The following is a 20,854-nucleotide window of genomic DNA, read 5'->3' as shown; positions in this document are numbered from 1 at the left end:
GTCCCGGGTCTTCTTTGAAGTGGAATTACCAGAAAATCATTTTGTGTCACTTAGAAGGAAATACTTGCGGTTTTGCGTTCAAATCACTCATTCAAGATCCTAAACGGTTTAATAAAAATCGCTACGTTTGTTGTTCGGTGCTTTTTGGAGAAGAAGATTGCTTGTTGGTCCGAAACGGTGCCAGATCGAGCAACTAAAGTGTTAGTTTGCCAGTGTGACTTCCTGTTTCCTTCTTGGAGCGGAAGCTGCACCAGCCAATAGGAAAGCGACTCATTCCCTGCAACCTGTCACGTGGGCTCCGGTGAGTCCACTCCAGAAGCTTTGCTAACAAGAAACAAGATGGATACTCCCATATTGGTAAGAAAGCATCTTGTCTTTTTTGACAGCGAAGCTCCGTCGAAGCAGACTTCGCTTTCTAACTACGCCGTGTGATGTTATCGCTAGCTTTGAGATGGTGTTAGTTATTTCTCTTTACTGGGAACTAAATGTAAATGGTTGAAACTGTTGGCTAAGTCGCTCGCCTTCGCGAGGTTAGCTTGGCATTCGTGCTTTGCGATGATGTGGAAGTGTCACGTTTCACCTTTTACATCAAGCAAAAATAATGAGCAACAATATATCATTAAATAGTATTTATAGACCCCCTCCTTCTTTCGCTACTTTCCATTATGTCGTTGTTACGATATAATTGCCATCTGTTTACGTCTTCACTACTAGAAGTGAAAGAAACAGCCACTGTTAAACTGTCAAATGCACCATTTGATTTTTTTGCAACGATGTGTTATTTGAACAGGAACCATCTTTGTACACCGTGAAGGCAATTCTCATTCTGGACAATGATGGAGACAGACTTTATGCCAAGGTATGGTAGAGTAAACAATTAACTATTTGTAAAAAAATATTTCGATACATTTGCACAATTCTCTTGGTTTTTCATTAATCACACACTATTACATGTATCGACAGTATTATGATGACACGTACCCCACAGTGAAGGAACAGAAAGCGTTTGAGAAGAACATATTCAACAAAACACACAGGACAGACAGTAAGAGATGCAATATTACGTCCAAAAACATTTTGCCTCTGGTGATTCTGTTGCAAATGCTAGTTGACTTTGTGTATCACAAGGTGAGATAGCATTACTGGAAGGCCTCACTGTTGTCTACAAGAGCAATATTGACCTCTTCTTTTATGTGATTGGAAGTTCACATGAAAATGAGGTAAGCTTCAGATGCTTTGTTTCCTGTCTCAACCATACTTCTACCCATTGAGCTTTGTTGCGCAACAGAGGAGATGAGGAACCAAATACAACAATACAAACACATTTTTGACGTCATTATCGTTGTGTTATTCTTGTTGAATCGCTTGAAAGCAGCTGGCATGTAAAAAATGAATTGAGGCACAGTTGGCTGAATCGGAGTCTTTCATTTCAACAGCTTATGCTCATGGCCGTTCTAAACTGCCTGTTTGACTCGCTCAGTCAGATGTTGAGGTATGCTATTAACACATTTAAACTGAACATGTCCATTTCTTTGAGTGGTTCAGAAAAAAAGTGTAGACATGTTGTTTCTCTCTCCTGAAACGACAGAAAAAATGTTGAGCGCCGAGCTTTGCTGGACAATATGGAGGGGCTCTTCCTCGCTGTGGATGAAATTGTGGACGGAGGGTAAGTTATCCGTGAGCATCTTAATGCAGCTCCACTGTTGACATTGTTGCCTCCCGCAGGGTGATCCTTGAGAGTGATCCTCAGCAAGTTGTTCATCGTGTGGCCCTGAGAGTAAGCCTTCTCCTTCTCCTCTTGGCATGTTCAAACACATTGTGGAAGGTTGCTGTGCTCTTCAAAAAGTTTTGGTTCTTTTAGGGCGATGATGTGCCTTTGACTGAGCAGACTGTCACCCAGGTTGGTAATACCTCGAACTCCTTCAAATTGGACTTTTTCAAGAGTGTCGCTTTCTATAATGCACACTCAACAGTTGACTTCAGATTAATATGTAGACTTGGTACTCCCGAAAAAAAACAAAACTTATTTCCTCGGTGGAATTATTAGGGTTTGTGTTACTTGAAACAAGGCTTGTGATGGGTCAAACTGTGCAGAGGTTTTAAAGCGTGTTTTGTGAACTCCAGGATGGAATTTGTCAAGCGCGACTCATTGTAGTGAAATGTATGAAGACTCGCCGTCTCGTGAAGCGGCGCACACAAAATCCACTCCGGTATTTCGAGTTAATCGTCTTGTTGGAAGTTGGCCAATTTCCCATGACATAAGTTTATTCATGGAGTCCAAAACATCAACGGGGAAACACAAAATGGCACCAATACTCCCGAATCGCGTCTGTCGTAGTGCGACACACAAATAAAGTGACTTCTAAAAAAAAAAACTTTGGCGAAGGTCCCACTCCTACATGTGAATGAATTGATAAACAAATAAATTGTTGCTAGCTACAGCACATGACTTGAACACGAGGCATTGCAAACAAAAGTTGAACAGACAGCCGGCCCCAAAGGAAACTGAATCCTATTTAATCACCGCAGCTGGCGGCACGCCTGGAAACCAATTGCCAATCAGACCACCGATTGGTCGCTTGAGTTATCCCACAAACATGCGTAATCTCTTCTTCCAGTCACACTACGCCTTGGCTTCTGACTGCTTTAAAAAAAGAAAAGAACAACTATTTTTCCAAGCAAGCGTGAGGAATAAACTCCCAACGAATGTTTTGCGTGTTTTGTTTGCAGGTGCTTCAGTCTGCCAAGGAGCAGATCAAGTGGTCGCTTCTACGGTAGTCGCAGCACAAGAGCCGCTGCGCAGCCCGCTCATCATGCCACTGATCCTCATCCTCCTTTTCCTCTCTCACAATCACTGCTGTGAGCTGGGCCCCCCCCCCCCCCAAAAATGCTTTCTGCACAGCGGTGCTCTTTTGTGTAGACTAGCGGGTTCAAATAAGGTTTACTGTACATTCCCTTCAACTGCTCTCGTTGGATGTTTTCATGACGTAAACGAGCGGGTCACTCCATGAGCGCTAATCGACCTCCGCCCAGCTGGTGACAACATTCCGCGCATCATTCGTTGATCAGAACCAACTGTCAACTTCATCTTGCCTTCTTTCATCGGCACAAAATTCAAAGAATTATTCAGTCCGACGTTTTATTGTGACACACGGTGCAGTTGTCGTGCGCCCGTTTAGTTTTTTCTGCACGTTGGTGAGCAGTTGAGCTGGTTTGGCTGTGGCATCTTTGCCCGCCTGGCCGCCACTGGCTTTTGTCCTTTAGGCTTGAAAGAGGCGAGGGCTCCATCTGCTGTTATTTTCACCTCAGTGCAAAAGTTACGTTTGGACGAACCCCCCCCCCCCCTTCATGCTGCCGTGATCAGGCTCGTTCCGCTCGTGTGTTCATGTATGCGCCAATCTTTTATGGAGTCTTAATTGATTGCTTCCTCAACCTCCTCCTCCTCCATGCATCATAAATTGGATGCATTCCTGAATGCTTCCCCACCTTCACACTCTTATCTTCATCTACTCATTTGAATGCCTCGCCTCGTGAATTGGATCAAGAATGGGCTCTGCATCATGTTATGTGATGAGGCGGGAAAGATGAAATGATGTGCGTTCATGCAAAAAAATGTCCACACATTGACGGTGTCCCAAATTGCAACCGCGCTCGTCTTCTGCCTTCTTTTTGTTGTCTTTTCATTCACAAAGTGATCCCTCAAAGTACTGACATGGTTCAACATGTTCTTTGACAGAATAAAAAACAAAAACGTTGCCAGTGCTTGCAGAATGCGCTTCTGGTTTTTTTTTACCATTATGGGAATTTGGTCTCGACGTCAAAGTAGAACTCAAATGAGTTTGAGTCAAGCGGAAAGCGTCTTAAACGCGTTATTGGTAATACATGCGATGCGAGAGGCCCAAGGAAACATGTTGGAACTCGTCCACTGGTTAAGAGGCTGAAATAAAGTTGAAGTTGGCATTCCGCACCGCCGTGAAATTGTATTTTCTTGAATGAATGAGTTTGCGTGTCAGACCAAAAAGTTGTTGACTTAAAAACCCTCACTGATGACGCAATCTTCTTCTTATCGCCTTCAAGTAAAGAGACGTGCTCTCGCATTTCTGATGTGTGCACAGTTGCAGAAGAAATAAATATCGAATACAGTAAAGAAACAAGTATTGAATTGTTTTGCAGGAACGCTACCAATAAGGAATTGCACTTCAGGTCGTTTTGTTTTGTAACTGTCTTCACCATTTTCTCCACTAGAGGACACTAACGAGTTTGCTTTTGCTGAAAAGGGGTCCTTAAGCCCCAGCAGACTCCTGCTCCATGCAAATATTTAAAAACGAAAGGCGATGGCTGCATGGAGGACTGTTGGGCTTGCATTTCATTTCTTTCCCCCGGCTATAACGCACGCACAAGGCATGACCAGATATGGGCACTTGACCCTTTTTTGCCGGCCAGTCCCCTCTCGGTATGGTTCCGGCCTTATTCATAAAAAATGTCGTGGACAGCCAGCCACATTCTTATTGCAGTTCAGAATTTAACCTGAAGATGGCTCTACTGAGGCGGTTTTGCCCCAAATTCAAGATTTCAACAAACTTGCACTAAAATGTCAAAATTATGACCAGCAAATGTAGACAGCATTAAATATTTATCCCGATTATCAGCAAAAAGTGAACGAGTACCACTTCACACAGTCTGTCGTTTGCTGTCCACTGTTGTGAACATGTGGTGTGCAGGCATCCGGCCCGTTTTCAGGATTGCAGTTGCAATTCAGTGCGTCGTGCTGCCGATGCACTCACAAGACCGACTTGATGTTTTTTTTGTTTTTTTTTTTTACCCCATACAGGCAAGTAAGTAGCCAATGAAAATCTTATCGGCTTGTCTCTGACCTGCGGGGCTTATTACCTCCTTGGCTCGCCTCCAGTCCGATTCAGAACCTTGAATGCGAGCCTCTTTATGAGCTGCAATGAAAGCATGAATGGACGCCATGTAGTTGCTACATGCGAAGTGTTTTTAGTTCGGAAGCAGCCGTGCGACGGGGGAGCTCATCATCCTAAATGGACTCCATTATCGGCGCGGTGATCACACCAATGTGCCAGCACAACATTTGAGTGCGGTGACATGAAGGTTGGGAGAGCAGTAAATGTGATGAGATGAAATCCCGGGTCCTGCCTCCCACCTAAAAGTACGCATGCACTCACTTTGCTACTTTGGGTTCATCTAGATGAGCGAAATTGCAGCACCGCTTGCTCACTTCCATCCGCTAATTACACTTGCACCATCGTAAAAAAAAAAAAAAACAAGCACGGTAACTCACTTGTATGAATTCCACAAGAACGGTCAGAACCGTTTGGAAGACCGCGGTTTGACACGCAGTACATAAGCATGCCGTTAACGTGTCAGAACCGGGTGCATGGACTCGAGCCTTGCGCATGATGGATGCATACAGTGGGAGAGTCGCACTTGCTTGCTTGCGTGTCTGTCGTGTGCGTGAGCGCAACCGTGTGAATTAGTCAATAAATTATCATCATCGCTGAGCTTCCAGTCTTTATGTCATCGTCAATCGGCCCGAGCCGCCATCGGACGCTACGGCCCGTGCCGGAGAAACAACACGGAGGAAAAACAATGAGACCATTTTGGATCTCTGGCGATAAATATATGAAAGCGAGTGCCGTTATATTGGCTGAACAGGACAAAGAGCAAGACCCTCGTGATATTTAATGGCGTGGCGTATTAAAATTAACAAGGCTATTTTACGCTTCGACATTTCCGTCCAGTAGGTAACGCTAACATCCGCGTAAAGAGGCAAAGCCAACTCCAAATAAATGACTAAATGACGACGACGAAAGAGGAATGGAATGCGAATGGATGGCAGAAAGAGGAGGTCATTAAAGGTCATGCGAGAGCACACGTGCTTGTGCCGGAGAAGGAGAACGAGGGGGGGGGGGGGGGGCCCGGTCGGCATGCAGCAACTCCGCCGCCTGACGTGCTTTATGACCCCCGCTGGCCTCTCTCGGTCTCTTTATGGATTCCCATAGAACGGAGAATCACGACTACTCCTGAAAAAGCCGGCCAAAAACAACACCTTCACCGCTGCACTCTTGCCCGCCTTCGCCATAATTCAGCAAGCTGTTTATGCTCGCGCCGGAAAAAAAAGAGCATTCATTGTAATGACAAAAATGACTGTAAATTTTGATGCTAATGTTTATTTTTTGTTGACGTCAGATAAAACTGTCAGCGTGAGTGTGCTTGGTTTATTGGATGTCGTTACAGGTTGGTGGAAAAAAAAAATGGTGGGCTTTTGTTAAGTTACAGCTTTTTCCCTCCCTCCCCTTTTTTGGACTGGAATAGCTTTGCCTCCGCGAGATCAGTTCTTTTATGATACTTGCAAGATTTATGACATGAAAATGTCCAACTTTGATAGGAAAATGAAAGTGGTGCACCAAGGGCATTGTTAATCCCGCAGATATTTGGCGTGATGCATTTCCCCTCCATTTTCCTTTCCCCATTCCAAAATGCACGCTTCAGAAGAATGAATGCTCGCGGATTCATTCGGGATGCAAAAGCGCTCAACGCCGGAGCGAGCCAAATAGACTCTGCAAGGCTGGCTTCCCCGTTTGGTGTGGATATTTGGTCGCACATGCAAATGGGGCACATCTGGAATGGACCTGGCCCCTCCCGCTGACCCCCGACCTCCCCCACCCTCCCCCATCGGCCGTCAACTTGACAGGCCGGGCTTCCTGGGTTACTGCTGTTATCAAACACTCAACACTTTTGCAGCGGTGATGATGCAAAACAGCGCTAAAGAACCACAATCAGTCATTTTCATTGGAGACAGTCAACACACACACACACACACACGCACACGCACACGCAGTTGTGGCCGTAAAGCTTTACGAGGGTTTCCCAAGTCAGTTTTTCCCCTCGCATGTTTAGTCTTGTTTTATGCAGAAAAAAATCCTCCGCGAGCCCTTTGCTGTTGCGACTTCAATCTGCACGAATGTTTTGCAGCAGCGGCAAAAGAATGCGAAGAGGAGCATCTCGTCTGGCATACCTCCGAGCCCCCTGCTGGCCCCTCCCTCCCCGTGGATTCCCCAACCGCACCACAACACTGTTAACAGAGACGCCCATGACAGATTTACTACCATCGTCTTTCCATTGGCCGCCAGCGTGACAGCTGTGATTTAAGGCCTCGCTCTCATTGGCCAAAAGCTGACATCGAAATTTATGGGCGCACTGAGATTTGATGCCTCCTGCCTTTGAAGTGAGTTACAGCTCAGTGGCTTATAGGACACAGAAACGGTGTCAGGTTGCAATCGTAAAGTCTTCCCCCTGAAGGGAGGCGGTGCCTCAGCATAATAGCTCTGACGTCATCAGGGGCGCGAGAGACCTTGTGCGCCGCTGGGAGAAAGAGCAGAAAAATGTGTGATGGGCTTTGGAGGAGGCGTCCAAAGAAAAAAAAACAAAAATCCTGCGAGCGACGATTCCGCACAAGCACTCTCGCTTGCATTCCAATCTGTATGGCGAGCACAATTCGTAAAACTGAAGACGAGCGAGCTTTTTTTGTTTCGGGTGCCGTGCAACACAATCATCGCTTTGCCCGACAGGCCGTCCGAGCCGGAAAGCTCGGGAGCCCGGCCTTGTAACAACCTTGACCCGTGGAAATTTCCATTGGGTAAATAGCGCGGCCGCCCCTGTCCTGTCGATCAACCCGCCGGGTGAATTCACTCAGCGTTTCCCTTGGATATCGCATCCTTCGCTTTGCTATTTGACATGAGGCGTAAGGTCAGCGGCTCCAGTGTAATGCCATGTGGAGACAAATGACAAAAAAAATAAATCAAATAAATGGGTGGGTGCCGCAGGGGTCCGTTTCTGTCCCTCGAGGTACCAAAAATACGACGCAACTACACGCCATAATCGACTCCTTGCGAGGTGTTGTCGTCAAGATGTGAACGTGCAAAACGGGACCTTTGAGGCTTGCGCAGCGTCGACGTCATCTTTCGTTTTGCAAAGTGAGCCATTGTCGGATTTTGGTGCATTCGATTGCTCTTCAAGTAGACGGATCATTGGAAAAAGGACATTTTCACAATTGTTCAGAGTGTGAAGTCGTTTAACGCGTGCTATTAGCTTGACGAGGAGGCAGCGCTGCTCGCGATGCAATTCATGAAAATCGCCGCTCACCTAATTTGGTTTGTAATGTTTTCTGCAGTTTAATTTTGACATGTGACCCGACTTAAGATCTTTAATATCTTTACGATACGATCGTTTTTGGTGACAATGTAGTCAACTCAGCTGAATGGCTGCATAGGAGATAAATCTTCAAAAAGGAGGCGAGAAGTTCGTTTGATGCTGCTCACAGTTCAAGTTTGGACCTGGACGATTTATCTTTTTTTTTTTTTGCTCAAAATCACAATTCCATGTGATCGTCCAAGCTTTGCTTTTTTTTTTTTTTTTTTGCAATGCTCTTCGGCGTCTTGTTCCTAAACGTCAAAAAAATAATAATAATAAGAAGAATTTTTACATCCACGATCACACATAATGATATAATTATGTAGTTGTTGCTTTATGGACATAGTTTAAAAGAAAAGCAAAGTGAAAAGCACTGCCTCCCTCGCACAACTTCTGCAGTGGCCAACATGAGACGTGAGAAGTTTTTGATGTTTTGGTGTCATGTTGACATATTTGTAAATGTTAAGCGTGAATCGCCCTGATGCTTCATTTTGAAAATCAAAAAGTAATTTTCTTCAGAAAAAGGTCAATTCCGTCTTTTCCTGAAATGGTTCAGCTCTTGTGTCAAAATCAGCGAAGCAAAAGTTGTCAATTAAAAATAACCTTTGCTGTAAAAATCTCGGGAAAAAAAATCAAGCAAAAACCCAAAGAGACAGGCGAACAAACAACATTGGTGCCATTCATTCGCCGAGGTGAGTTCTATGCAAATTAATCGTACTTTGTCGTCGAGGAATTGGATTGACAGTTGAGCACGCTGTGGTTTGCGCGCATTTCGTGGCCACGCCCACAGCGTGTTAATCTTTCCCACTTGGCAGCGTCGTTAACAACACTCTTCTCCGTGGGGTGACAATTTATTTTCACTGTAGAAGGACTTCCAATAAAACGCACTTGCAATAAAACGGCCTGTGCTCTGTGGAAGCGGCATCTTGACCCAAGCCAGAAAAGACTTTCAGCCAATAATCCCCAAAAAGTCTTCCTCAATGTTACCGCATTCGTCCACTGCAGCTTGTGAGCGCTCGCTCGGCTCTTTATGTCTTTTAATTTGTGTTGTAATTTCCTGCTAATTTAGATGACGCCATATGGAAATGTCATCAAAGGATGAAGAAGACCGACAGTCACGCCGATTGCGGAGGCCGTTCTCGACGCGCAGCTAAATAAAAAGATCTCACTGGTGTTTATTGGTCACGTGACCGCTGACAACAATAAGAGGGATTGTGAAGCATGTGCCGCTCATGTCTAGTCTCTGCTCACATTTTCACTTTTCAACGGCAGCTGTCGTACTTCACCACGCTGATGAATAATGACGCAAAACCGCATCAAGAGCAACTCGGCTTTTTTTTTTTTTTGAAGCCGACGAACGGAATATTCTTCAGTGGCCAGATCTCAAGCCTGTTTTTCGCTTACTGAAGACAATTTCTACGGCAGCGAGACCCTCGAGCAAGCAGCAGGTCAAGGTGACTGCGGCGAAGGCCAAGCAAAGCAACATTTACATTTGGACAAGAATTCAGGACGTTTTTGGCCGCAAATGATTTCCATACGAGCATTCAAACTTTCGTTGCTTGTTTTGGATCATTTTGAGCCTTGAAAAAAAATGAGGCAAATGTGTTTACTTTTTTCGGAAACTTCTTACATCAAAACAGGAAGTCTGCAAAGACATTGTCTAAATTTGACATTTTCAAACCACCACGCCTGAGGAGGGACAACATATCACAGACAGAAGACAGTGACAAATTGTCAATCAGTTTGTTCTGCTGCCACCAAAACGGTCAGAGGTTTCAGCGGCCAACATTGCAAATCCACAAGTGTCGCGTTCCAACGACTCATTCAAATTCATTTGTGTGATTTTATAGCACGTGTTGAAAGGATGGATGGAAATTTGACTGATAAGCAGAATGGCTGCCACGCAGGAGTTGAAATATCGTCTTAATTAACACCGTGAGGTGAGCCGCCACAAGGCTGATGGATGCTTGCTGGGCCAACATATTTGGAGATAAATCAAAGCTCAGCGTGAAAAGGTTGCCTCGCACCTTGGGCAACGGAGATAGTTGCAGCTACTGTGCGACTGCCATGCTTTCGCGCATTTGTTTGCATGTTTGTGATCCATTTGGTGGTGGTGGTGGGGGGGGGCATTCAAATATTTCTGGAGCTGACGTCTTGTTTCTTGAGACACACACACACACACACACACAGTCTGTGCCTCACTGTCTCCACTCAGATGAGATTTACTCACCCAGGGTGGAATTTCTCTTTGAACCCCCCCCCTCCCCCACACACACACTTTGACAGGAGAGGTGAGCAGGTAGAGTGCCGGCTATCAGTCTCCTCCAGTCTGCACACAAGGCAGCACTCGTCCATTTTACCTCTGGGCCGACTCCATGATCGCTCTGTCTTGCGGAGATGATTTCCAACCTGGATGATTTCTGCACTTTGTGTATGAAGATGGAGTGTTTTAAGCCTCTTTCTGATCTCCTCCCCATCTCCCTCACTTAAAGAGGTCCATTGTTAAGTGCCGAGGGCCTGTGGGTGCTGTAAATCAGATGGCGGAGGGAGGGGATGTCTCCCATGGGGGGGGGGGGGGGGGGGGGGGCAGCACACTCCCAGCAGCCTTCGGGCTGATCTCATGCGGCCAAAGCTTGTGCTTTAATTAAAGAACTGGTCAATAGCAAGACGAAGGTGCTCAAGGGTACGACCTCACTGCGCTCACAAGGATTGCTTTCCTCAGATGTCTTCTTTGGAGTGGCTTTTGCAAACGTGACCCTTCCTGACTCACCCTAACCCTGAAATGTCTTCATTTCTAGAATGCTCGTCGTGATGACGATGTTACACTGCCTAACGACCATGTCTCCTTTTTTTTTATGGCACTCCAGACCCCGGCTTTCCGACACCAAAAGAAAAACTAAGAGACACTACCCTCTTGTGGCAAGAACGAGTACTGCATCGCTGCGTCATCTTCTATGATACCAAGTTTGACCTTTCCTTTTCTTTTACAGCACATTTATGCGTGGAAACTCATCAAGTAGTTCTCAAGTTGTGAAGAATAATATTCGTAAGAATTGTGTAGGAACAGTTTTTTTGTTTTGTGCAAGGTTGCAGTTAGTGAATCGCAAACAAAATATATCACCATTCAGTTTTACTGGGATTGGTCGGCGACCAGTCCAGGGTGTTCCGCACCCAGCTGGGATTGTCGTCAGCATGCTCGCGACCCTTGTGAGGAGAAGCGGCTTGGATAAAGGATGGGTGGAAATTCATTTTAAAATAATCCATCGCAAACATTTTCACTCACCATCAATGAGTGGCAACTGAACCACGACACATCATTGACCAGTGATTTTTTTTTTTTTTAACAAAATGATTCTTATTAAATAAGCAAATAAGACATGCACTTATTACAAAATGAATCGTTTTATTGAGACTTAGGGCCCTAAAACTTCATGCACAATGCTGTCAAATATACATCATTTCACCCTAATGCCTAATAATGAAAGGACTAATAAAAAGGTGGACTTTACACATTTATACAAATGCAGAGAAAAAAAAATCAATCACAGCAGACGTACGGGAGAGAAAGGAAGTGGCTAGTTCGGTATTCTATTTCCAAATGAAAGGGTGACCCAGCTTCAAATCAACAGAAATCAGACGACGCTTGATAACTTGGTAAATATTGAGATTTTTCAGAATGTCGCTCCCACACGTTATTTTCTTCTACTTCAAATACATTTTTCAATATATATATTAACCCAATGAGCAGAGGGCAATGTCATTCATGGGCCCACTCAACTCCTTTCATGTCTACAGAGAAAAAAATTGTCTACACAAATTTGAAAAATGAAGTTTTCTAAGAACGCAAATGCTTGCTTCAGTCCACGTTTAAAGACTGAAACAAAAAGTACCCCCCCCCTCCAAAAAAAAAAAACCTACTTCCACATCACCTTCACTGAAGATGCTAAACGTTTTGAAAGTGGAGATGGCACAGTGTCTTCACATCCAATCACGTCGAGCCGGAGGCGAGCGCTCGCTTGTTAGCGTCGGACGACAACGACAACCAACCCAAGAGCTCAACTTCAAACCGTTAGTTGCCATGGCAACAAAAGGCTGCGAAGGATGACCCAATGAGCGGGAGCATCCATCCGAAAAAAAGAGAAGCAGAGCGACAACCTCACCTCGATCGACGTTAAGATGCTCCAAAAAAAAAAAAGCAGATTTGGATTTGATGTGAGCCTTAGTTTTGCCTTTCAAATTGTTTAGTTTTAATGAGTTGAACAGCTGATTGTAACAATTTCTTTTTTCAATTTGTACAGATTCAAACGCACGAGTGACAACACAAAAAAAGCTCCACGATCAAACGGGTTGCTAACGGCTAACAGAAGCGAAGGCGGTCTTGCGTGGTGATGACAGTTCCAACAACAAAGCCATCCAAAAGGCCCAAATGTTTAAGCTCGGCTTGATTTCGCGGCTCAGCAGGACAATGAAAGAAGTGCTGCCCGACCATCTGGCGGCCAATACTGTCAAAAACACCAAAAGTGGATACCGTGGCAGCGGCGCAATTTCAGTCTTCAGTGTGATAAGACGTGGGAGCAAATCCTGCCGTCATCGTGTGAGGAAAGAGACCAGAAGTTGCCTTTCCTCCTCTCATCTCAACAACAAAGACAAGAAGATCATAAAAAGGTAGAAAAATCCAGGTCCGAACTAACGTCATGGTCGCTAGAAGTGTCATCTAAGTTGTGTTCCGCTTTTTGTGACGTTGCGGTCCATCGGGTCTTTGCGGCTCAGACGGTCAGGCGGCTGTTGGAAGGGTGTAAGGGGCTCCAGGAAGCCGTGTGGCCGGACGTGCCCTGCGAGTACGCCGAGGAGCGACTATCGCAACACGGGCTGTCGTCTTTGCCGATGCCGGCCGTGCACAAGCGCCGGTGCCGCAGCAGCCGGTCCGTCCGCGAGAAGGTCTGCGGGCCCACAAGACAAAGACGGCGGTCAGTCAGGCTCGTCACATTTTAAGCAAACGCGGGGCACGCAACGGCCGACACGAAAATCGCATGCAACTGCGCCGCGTCCTCGGCGACGCTTCAGATCGTTCCAAATATTTAGGAGCGCAACGTTGCTCCAGATGTTGTGGATGTCAAGTGTGCAAAACTCACAAACATGACAACGCGAGTGTCGTCTTGCCTGGAAGCGCTTTCCTTCTGACTAACCAATCAGTGGACGGGACGATGCTATTTAACATTTTCTCAGCAGCATTTCAACGACGCGCACGTCAGCGGCTGAAATGTTGTAATTTGCAACGCAAGCGCTGATCAGTCGACGCCGTCCAAAGTAGCGACGGCGGCCATTCTTTCCATCTGTTCAACATTCACAGCTCATTTTGTACACGATTTATTTGACACATTTTCTTCTGAATCGATTTGTCTGAAGGCAATGAAGCTGTTCAAATGTGGAAAAAAAAAAAGTAGACGGCAACATTCAACAATCTCCTGCCAACGATCTTAACACACGGCATTCATCGTTCGCACAAGATCCGTTTTGTGCTCCCACGTCACACTTCTTCACCACGTTGACGCAGAAACACTCATTGAGGGTTGAACAATTTTAGGAAAAAAATGGCATCGCGATTTTTCGGACAGATATTGCGATTTCGATTTCATTTGCAACTTTCTTCACAATGTCATTTACAAACATGGCCAATAAAAACAAGAAAAGTGATTATTGTAAATAATGCAAGCACATAGAAAAGGTTTTTTGAGAGGGGCGTTTGATTGAAATAGGCCACTTGTGTTCATCGCTGCTGGCTCTCCATCCTTTTGCGGTTCGAGTGAGACTCGTGTTCAAAGTCGATCGTGCACCAAAGCAATTATTCGCGTCGACTCTTTTACAATTAGCACGCTTAGCCACTCCTTGTTAGCCTTCTCGTTTAAAACGCGATTTGTTTGGGGCTAGTTTATTTGTCATCACGGAGAAAATGATCCGGACTTGCATATAGAACAAATAAAGTCCGGCGCAAAATAGCTACGTGGCTCGCATTCAAGTAGCAACAAAAGAAATGACTTCCGCGACGACGGACGACAGCGCAACGATTTTAAATTTAATACGCCGCAGTTTGTGTGACCTGCTTCGCGAACGTGCGGCACAAACCGCAGCGAGGACGAAATCGCGTTGTCTGAGATGGCGATTTTGGTCCGAAAACGGTCAATCGTTCAGCCCTACTCTCGCACTAATACCGCAGCCGAGAAAAAGACCACAAAATGAACACAATTGAGAACGAATACGCACAATGTGATGGACGCGATCTTAGAAAATAGCGTTGGGGTCTGAACATCCGTCTAACCTGGTTGCAACGGTCGCACTGGTAGGGCTTCTCGCCACTGTGCACCCTCTTGTGTCGATCCAGGTGGTAGCGCTGAATGAAGCGCATGTCGCAGCTGTCGCAGGCGTAAGGCTTCTCTCCTGCGCACATGCACAACAAACTGCGACTTGCACACATTGCTCACGGCTGACGACACACGGCATCGTTTAACGGATTCACTTAAAGAGGCATTCAAGAACAGATGCTAAACTTCTGCAGATATTTGAACACAAACGGCGGAGCAACATGTAGACAGACAATACAACAATCGTCGGGCGTATATTCTTGATCGTCGGCAAACAATGATTATTATTACTGTGGCTTAGTGAGGAGCTGAGACGAATATTGGAATTATACTGCCATTATAAACCAAAAGTAAAATGTCTGTTAATTGAAGCAAACATTTGAATTTGCCTACATTCAATTGTATAATGTCTTCATGAATAATAGAAATAGAGAGTTCTATTTCAAGACATTTTGGATTATTTTGTGCTGGCAACTGCGAGCGGCGACTTAAAGGACAGAAATGTCTAAATGGCGTTTGATGTTTCCTCACCCGTATGTGTCAGAATGTGTCGCTTGAGGTGGTAGCTGCTCCGGAAAGCGCCGTAGCAGTGGTCACAGATGAAGTTCTTCTGCACTTTCAGAGAACTGTCGTCATCCATGTCGAGCTGCTGCAATAAAGGCTTGCAAGGACGACAAAATGAGTCGCTTTCCCCCAGTCGTGCATTTTTCACATGGTGCGCGATAACGTTGGCATTAACGCGCGCGCTCGAGAGGCACAAACGTACCCGCACTTCCTCCTTGACTTTCACTGACTTTTTGTGCTTCTTCTTGTGCTGGCTGCCGTGCATGTTCTTCCCATCCAATATTCTGGAAGTGTGGTAATCCCCGTCTTTTTGGATCAGCTTGGAGACCAAATGAATGCACAAATTAGCGCCGAACCAGGAGCGCGAGAGCCACTTTCCTGTACATTCAAAGGAAATGGTGGTCTTCGCTCACCAGTGGCGGACAGCTCGCCGTCGACAGATGGCCCACGTGACTGTTGCCTTGCGCATGGTGACCGTGGTGTCCGTGGTGGCCGTGGCCGTGGTGCGAATGGCTTTGGTGGCCCTCAGAAGTGGCCCGGTGCCCGTGACCGAGGGGCGACATCATCTTCTTTTGACCTGGAATGTTGTTGGCTTGCATCAGGGCCATGCTGGACAGCACCGCCTCGCAGCCCAGCAAGCCAGCCTGGCAAGACAAACAAAAGCATCAGAGCGGCTTGTGGGACTCCTCGTGGGGACTGTGAAAGAGCGCTAAAAGGGGCTCAAACATGGAAGTACAAATGAAAAAGGACAGGCCTCTGGCTGGGGGGCACAACTTGAAATCATTTTGATTCTGCAAATGAAGAGACTTCCACTGACCCATTTCATATGGTCTCGAACAGAGTTGTTTGAATGGTGTGTCATCGCCGTGCTTTTGAATTTGTGTGTGTTTGAGTGGGATGGGAGGGGGGGGCAGAGGTGACCTCAGTCAGGGTGAGGACTAACAGAAGAGACCGCACGCACCCAAATCATGGAGGCCAAAGCCTGAAATGACAAAATAAAGCTGCGTGCTTCACTCAGGAGCTTTCGTCTTTCATTTGCAAGTTCATCAATTCAAAATGCACAACAGCGATGACATTGAGGTCTCGCACTAAAATGTGCCGTTTGTCAGGCAACAAAGCTCCAAATGGTTTGATTCACGCACATGAAACGTTTCCAAGAAAGCACAACCGCAAAGTAAACCAAAACAGTGACGGGAATTTCGGAGGAACTCGAACACAGACATGTAATAACTCAAACTTAATTGTGCAGGAAGTTTGGATGTGAACGTCAAAACAGACAGATCTCAACAGACAGTTTAAAAAAGCCAAAAGTATGTTTTTAGCGAACTTGTGTTGTACAGCATAAAAAGAAATATTGTCATGACTACACTAAATGGAAAGGAACTAAATTGACAAATGTGTTGAGTGCTTGATGTGGTCCTTGTGATGTATCAAAAGAATAAGTAGAGGAAAATGTTTCACATTTGTCAAATCGAAATTCGTAAAAAGAAAAAAAAAACAGTTGCAGTTAGTGACTCAAACAACGATGACGGTTGACAATCAGACTAGGTTACTAACTTAAATACATTTCAACGGCTTTTGTTAAGAATAGGTCAACAATCCAAACAAGCAAAAAATGTGTCACAACTCGAATTACATGTGGAATGTTTTCAAAAGGCCACGGTATATTGCAAAGGAAAACGAATCGATGAAATCGCGCGGTTGAAGGTGGTTTCTTAGCCAGAAGAGGGCTCTCTCTCTCTCTCTCTCTCTCTCTTCTTCTTATGCAGCACATTGCATGTCGGTTGCGATTTTCAAAGACCTTTTCCAATTCCTCGTTTTCTTCCAACAGCACCGTCTGTCACGTTATATCGTCAGAGATGCTCTAATATGCCTGAAAGTGTTTCCGTTTTAGTCAAAACTCGTCCAATTCCATATTGTGTCAAACCCGCATGATTAAATCGTGTTCTATTATTAGCAAAAGCTAAATCATAAAGCAACAGTGCTCCAAATCATTTCGTTCGTTCACACAACCCCTTTGTCTTGGTTCTGCTCTGGCCTTTCATTTGCAAGCATCAATGATATTGCTGAAGCAAACAACTCTGCAAGTTTGCTAGCTAGCAACTTACCAGAGAACAGGTTGGCGTTAATAAACACCCGACCGGAACCGAATCGAATCGGACGCGTGTGGGTCGTCGCTTCTGCTTTTAAAGGCGACTATTGAAAGTGTGACGCCAAAATACGAAGTCCGACCTGAATGAAACCGAAAAGGAGTGGAGTTAGCTTGCTCGCTAGCTAGCTAGCTAGTTGTTCGGTTTGGGGGGGAACTCTTGCAGGACGGAGAAGACCCCCCGCCCCTCCTCCCTACCCCACCCCAGACGACACAACCGCGGGCGGGCAGGCAGGCACGCATAAGGCGCACACAAGACACAACAAGGCAGCAGCAGCAGAAGCAGAAGCAGAAGCAGAAGCAGAAGCTGAGCGTGCGACGAACACACACAGCGACAAAATACGAGCGGAGGCTGAGCTGCAACCTTCACAAATCCGAAAGCAGACCACCAATCACACGATTATGCACACACGCCTAAACGGTGCTTCTGAAGCGATTACTTACCTCTTAATTTTTCACAGATTTGTGGATTATTACTTGACGCACTTGCAATTTTTTTCTCAGTTTACAAACACTGACAGGAAACGCTACCGGAAGTGTTCCCCGGGGGAGTTTTCTGATTGGTTACAAGGGTAGCCACGTGATGGCCTCTGAATGACCAATATCGGCGGCCATGTTAGGAAGGGAATGAGGACGTCAAGGTTCACGCGCAAATAAAATTGCCAGTTTTCCGAACTTTATTAATCGCGTAGTTTACATTAGAAAGTAATAATCATGCATTAACCAGATAAACTGTATATATGGGGTTAAAATCATGCCAACCCCCCCCCCAAACTCACGAAACACAATTTACTCACACGCAATAATTCATCAACAAACTTTGTGTTTTGCAAATACAAAACATAATTCACAAACGAATTCGTTCTATTCTGCACATAATAAATGCACCCATCAAACAAATCCATCCTGCTTCAGAAACAAATACAGCACAAGAAAAAACATTTAATTTAATAAACATGTAATTACAACAACAAAATCATCCTTCAATTGCAATCTAAAACCTTTCAAGTAGAAAAAAAAATTGCAACCATACAAATAAACAAAACCCCCAAAATTCCAATAGCTTCACTATTAAAATAACAGAAGTTACTGTTAATTGCAATCTCTTCTTACCTTTTCACATGCAATAGTTTCAACACTCAAGTATTGTTTGGCATTCATGGTTTTACACGTCATCAACTGCTAACTTTTTTATTTATTTTAGTTTATCTTTGACCAATTAAGTCAACTCTAAGAATCAAACTGACCAGCCAGCACAAAACAGTTATTCAAGCTTTCCAGTTTTGTTCGTTTCTAGCCGCTATATTTTAAGCACAAAGGTAATAATGTCTTGCGGTCATAATGTTCGTTTCGAGCCAGAAAGTGGATGAGACAACTACTGGACAACAATATTGCACTTGTCCTTTTTTTCTGTACGTCAGCATTTTGATGACATCTAGTGGCTGTTAAATAATCCACACATCAACTTCTCAAGTGTTTGAGCTAACAACCGACTGTAGCTCATGAATGTATGGTTTTGAAATGAAATAACACCTTTTGTTTAGTTATTTGGGTTTGTATATTACCTATTTATTTAATTTATCTTTCATTTGCGTGACACTAAATGATTAAATATATTCAGTTTTGCCCATTTGAACATGAATGATGCTATTGCATTTATAGACGCATGTCTTTTGTTCTTCATTTCATAACTGGATTTATTCATTTGAACAACCAAAAACAGCAACAATGCCAAACGCCAATTCATGTTCAAGTCAAGTTCATTTTTTTTTTTTATCACAAATGAGACTCAAGTCAAGTCAAGTCAAATTTATTTAGCTTGTTCTGAATTACAGCAAAGCCTCAAAGGGCCTCGAGGGCCCTCAGTGGACGAATATTAACGCTATGCCCTCATCTAAACTGATCTAATGAAGGCAAGATAAAACTCAAATACACCTTATGGGGAATAAAAGAAGAACAAAATGGGGCCACAGAGGGGGAATCCCCCTTCCGAGATCACGAGCAGAGGCCTCATTTATCACGCAAAAGAGTGCTTAGAACAGAGCTTCATTTCGTTTGGACGACTACAACTAACAGTGTGCATAAGTACAAAACAAAGAAACAAACAAAAAAAAAACTGTTGTTTGCACGTCAATAAGTAATGCGTGTTGCTAAATCTTATCTGTTCAAAACGGCGACATCGCCAAACGCCTCCTGTCAAGCATAGTTGCAGGAATCCATTTGACCAATCCAAAATAATCGCAAAGAGGATGAAAGAGAGTCTCATTGAGGTGCTTGGCTGACAAATGAAAACAAATAAACACTCTTTGGAACAATTCATACAATTGTTTGACATGAACTGTTTTGGAAGACATACATAAATCTGAATGATGGCGCTAACACGTCGGTTCATGCCTGTTAAAAATGGAGTCTCAAACAACATTTAGGTGAGGCAAAAAAAATACAAATAAAAAAATCATCCCCAGAAAACAATTGCAGAGGCTGTTGACTTAGTTCAGCTCTGCCAAATGACAAATCAATACCTCATTCTTAGACAGATATTTGCTTTGTTTGAAAAAAAACAAAAACAATTTCATCCACACACGCGCACGCGCACACGCACACACACCCCTTGCGGTGTGCATTAACTGTCTGAATAAATCCATTTTGTTCGCCTGCAGTGGGTGGAAAGAATTTGACTATTTCTTCTGGTTACTTTCCAGGTGTGCCGACTTCTTTTCGTTCTACATTTCAACAGCTGCATCGTGTCGTGAATCTCTGAGCGCATATCATGCAAATGACTTGCGACTTTGCTGCAGATGGAGCACCATTCATTCAACTGGCATTTCCTTTTTTTTTTGCAAGCTGCAATTCTCATGCTTTCAATTGATACTTCATGTTCAGAACATTTCTTTCCGGGTCTTTCCGTCGTCATCCTGCAGGCCCCTGCATAAGGTGGGTTGAGTGCACCCAAGACTGGGCACAATTTAAGGTCTTTAGTAGACCTAACTTGCATGATTTTGAAATGTGTGAGCCATCAGGAATTGCCGACCTGCAGAAAACGCACACAAACATCGAGACAAGCTTGACGGCGCTGAGAGGTCAGAGCAGCGACTTGAAGCCATCGACAAGTGTGAGAGTGACGTTTAACCACACACAAATCAAATCACATCAATAATACAACATGGGAACATATTTTGCTTGGGAACTGTGAGAACAAACCATTGTTGGCAATTTGTACGTGTTATTTGACGCGTAACAATGACAGCTTCTGTTATTTTTTTTATTCGTATCAATTACGCAACATCTGAGATTCAAAACACAGAAACAGTGGAGCGTAATTGAAGGTGTGTGTTCAGCTGAGCTGTGCAAGTCATGATGACCATTGAGATGTGACGACGACCCCCCCCCCCCCACCTTTTAAGGAATGAGGAGATGATTCCGACATGACGTTTGTTTAATTTGCATTCCAAATGAACAAGCAAAGCGACAGAGGCCAGCAGTCGAGAGCCGTGCGCGGCGACCCAGTAGAATGAACTCATTCCAAACTCTGAGAGCATCAAGAAGCCGGCAACCAGACGACCGCGTG

The 20,854-nt window shown here is 44.7% G+C and overlaps 2 protein-coding genes across 6 annotated transcripts; one reads left to right on the top strand and one right to left on the bottom strand.

Moving 5' to 3' along the window:
• The first annotated feature begins 220 nt into the window (after positions 1–220).
• On the top strand, positions 221–3,771 carry copz1 (COPI coat complex subunit zeta 1). Its single transcript, XM_088289340.1, has 9 exons — positions 221–357; positions 791–859; positions 964–1,045; positions 1,129–1,220; positions 1,437–1,492; positions 1,589–1,666; positions 1,726–1,777; positions 1,862–1,900; positions 2,731–3,771. The coding sequence occupies exons 1-9, from the start codon at positions 340–342 to the stop codon at positions 2,776–2,778; spliced, it is 534 nt and encodes a 177-aa protein (XP_088145466.1). The 5' UTR covers positions 221–339; the 3' UTR covers positions 2,779–3,771.
• Positions 3,772–12,232: 8,461 nt separating this feature from the next.
• Positions 12,233–17,846, bottom strand: znf740b (zinc finger protein 740b). Of its 5 annotated transcripts, none has more exons than XM_088292272.1 (7): positions 17,731–17,818; positions 15,955–16,119; positions 15,551–15,781; positions 15,340–15,456; positions 15,105–15,234; positions 14,531–14,649; positions 12,233–13,154 (listed from the first exon to the last, which is right to left on the bottom strand). In XM_088292272.1, the coding sequence occupies exons 2-7, from the start codon at positions 15,997–15,999 to the stop codon at positions 12,981–12,983; spliced, it is 816 nt and encodes a 271-aa protein (XP_088148398.1). In that variant the 5' UTR covers positions 16,000–16,119; positions 17,731–17,818; the 3' UTR covers positions 12,233–12,980. The 5 variants fall into 5 exon arrangements, with proteins under 5 accessions (XP_088148398.1, XP_088148400.1, XP_088148399.1 ...); XM_088292274.1 differs by having other exon boundaries at positions 15,105–15,222; XM_088292273.1 differs by lacking the exon at positions 17,731–17,818 and adding an exon at positions 17,246–17,666.
• Positions 17,847–20,854: the final 3,008 nt, after the last annotated feature.

The sequence above is a fragment of the Idiotropiscis lumnitzeri genome, chromosome 3 (genome assembly GCF_059441095.1).
Source record: "Idiotropiscis lumnitzeri isolate Australia: NSW breed Sydney's pygmy pipehorse chromosome 3, RoL_Ilum_1.0, whole genome shotgun sequence".
NCBI classification, from domain to species: Eukaryota; Metazoa; Chordata; class Actinopteri; order Syngnathiformes; family Syngnathidae; genus Idiotropiscis; species Idiotropiscis lumnitzeri.
The sequence above is the reverse complement of the archived record's forward strand: the minus strand, read 5'-3'. Positions and strand labels throughout refer to the sequence as shown.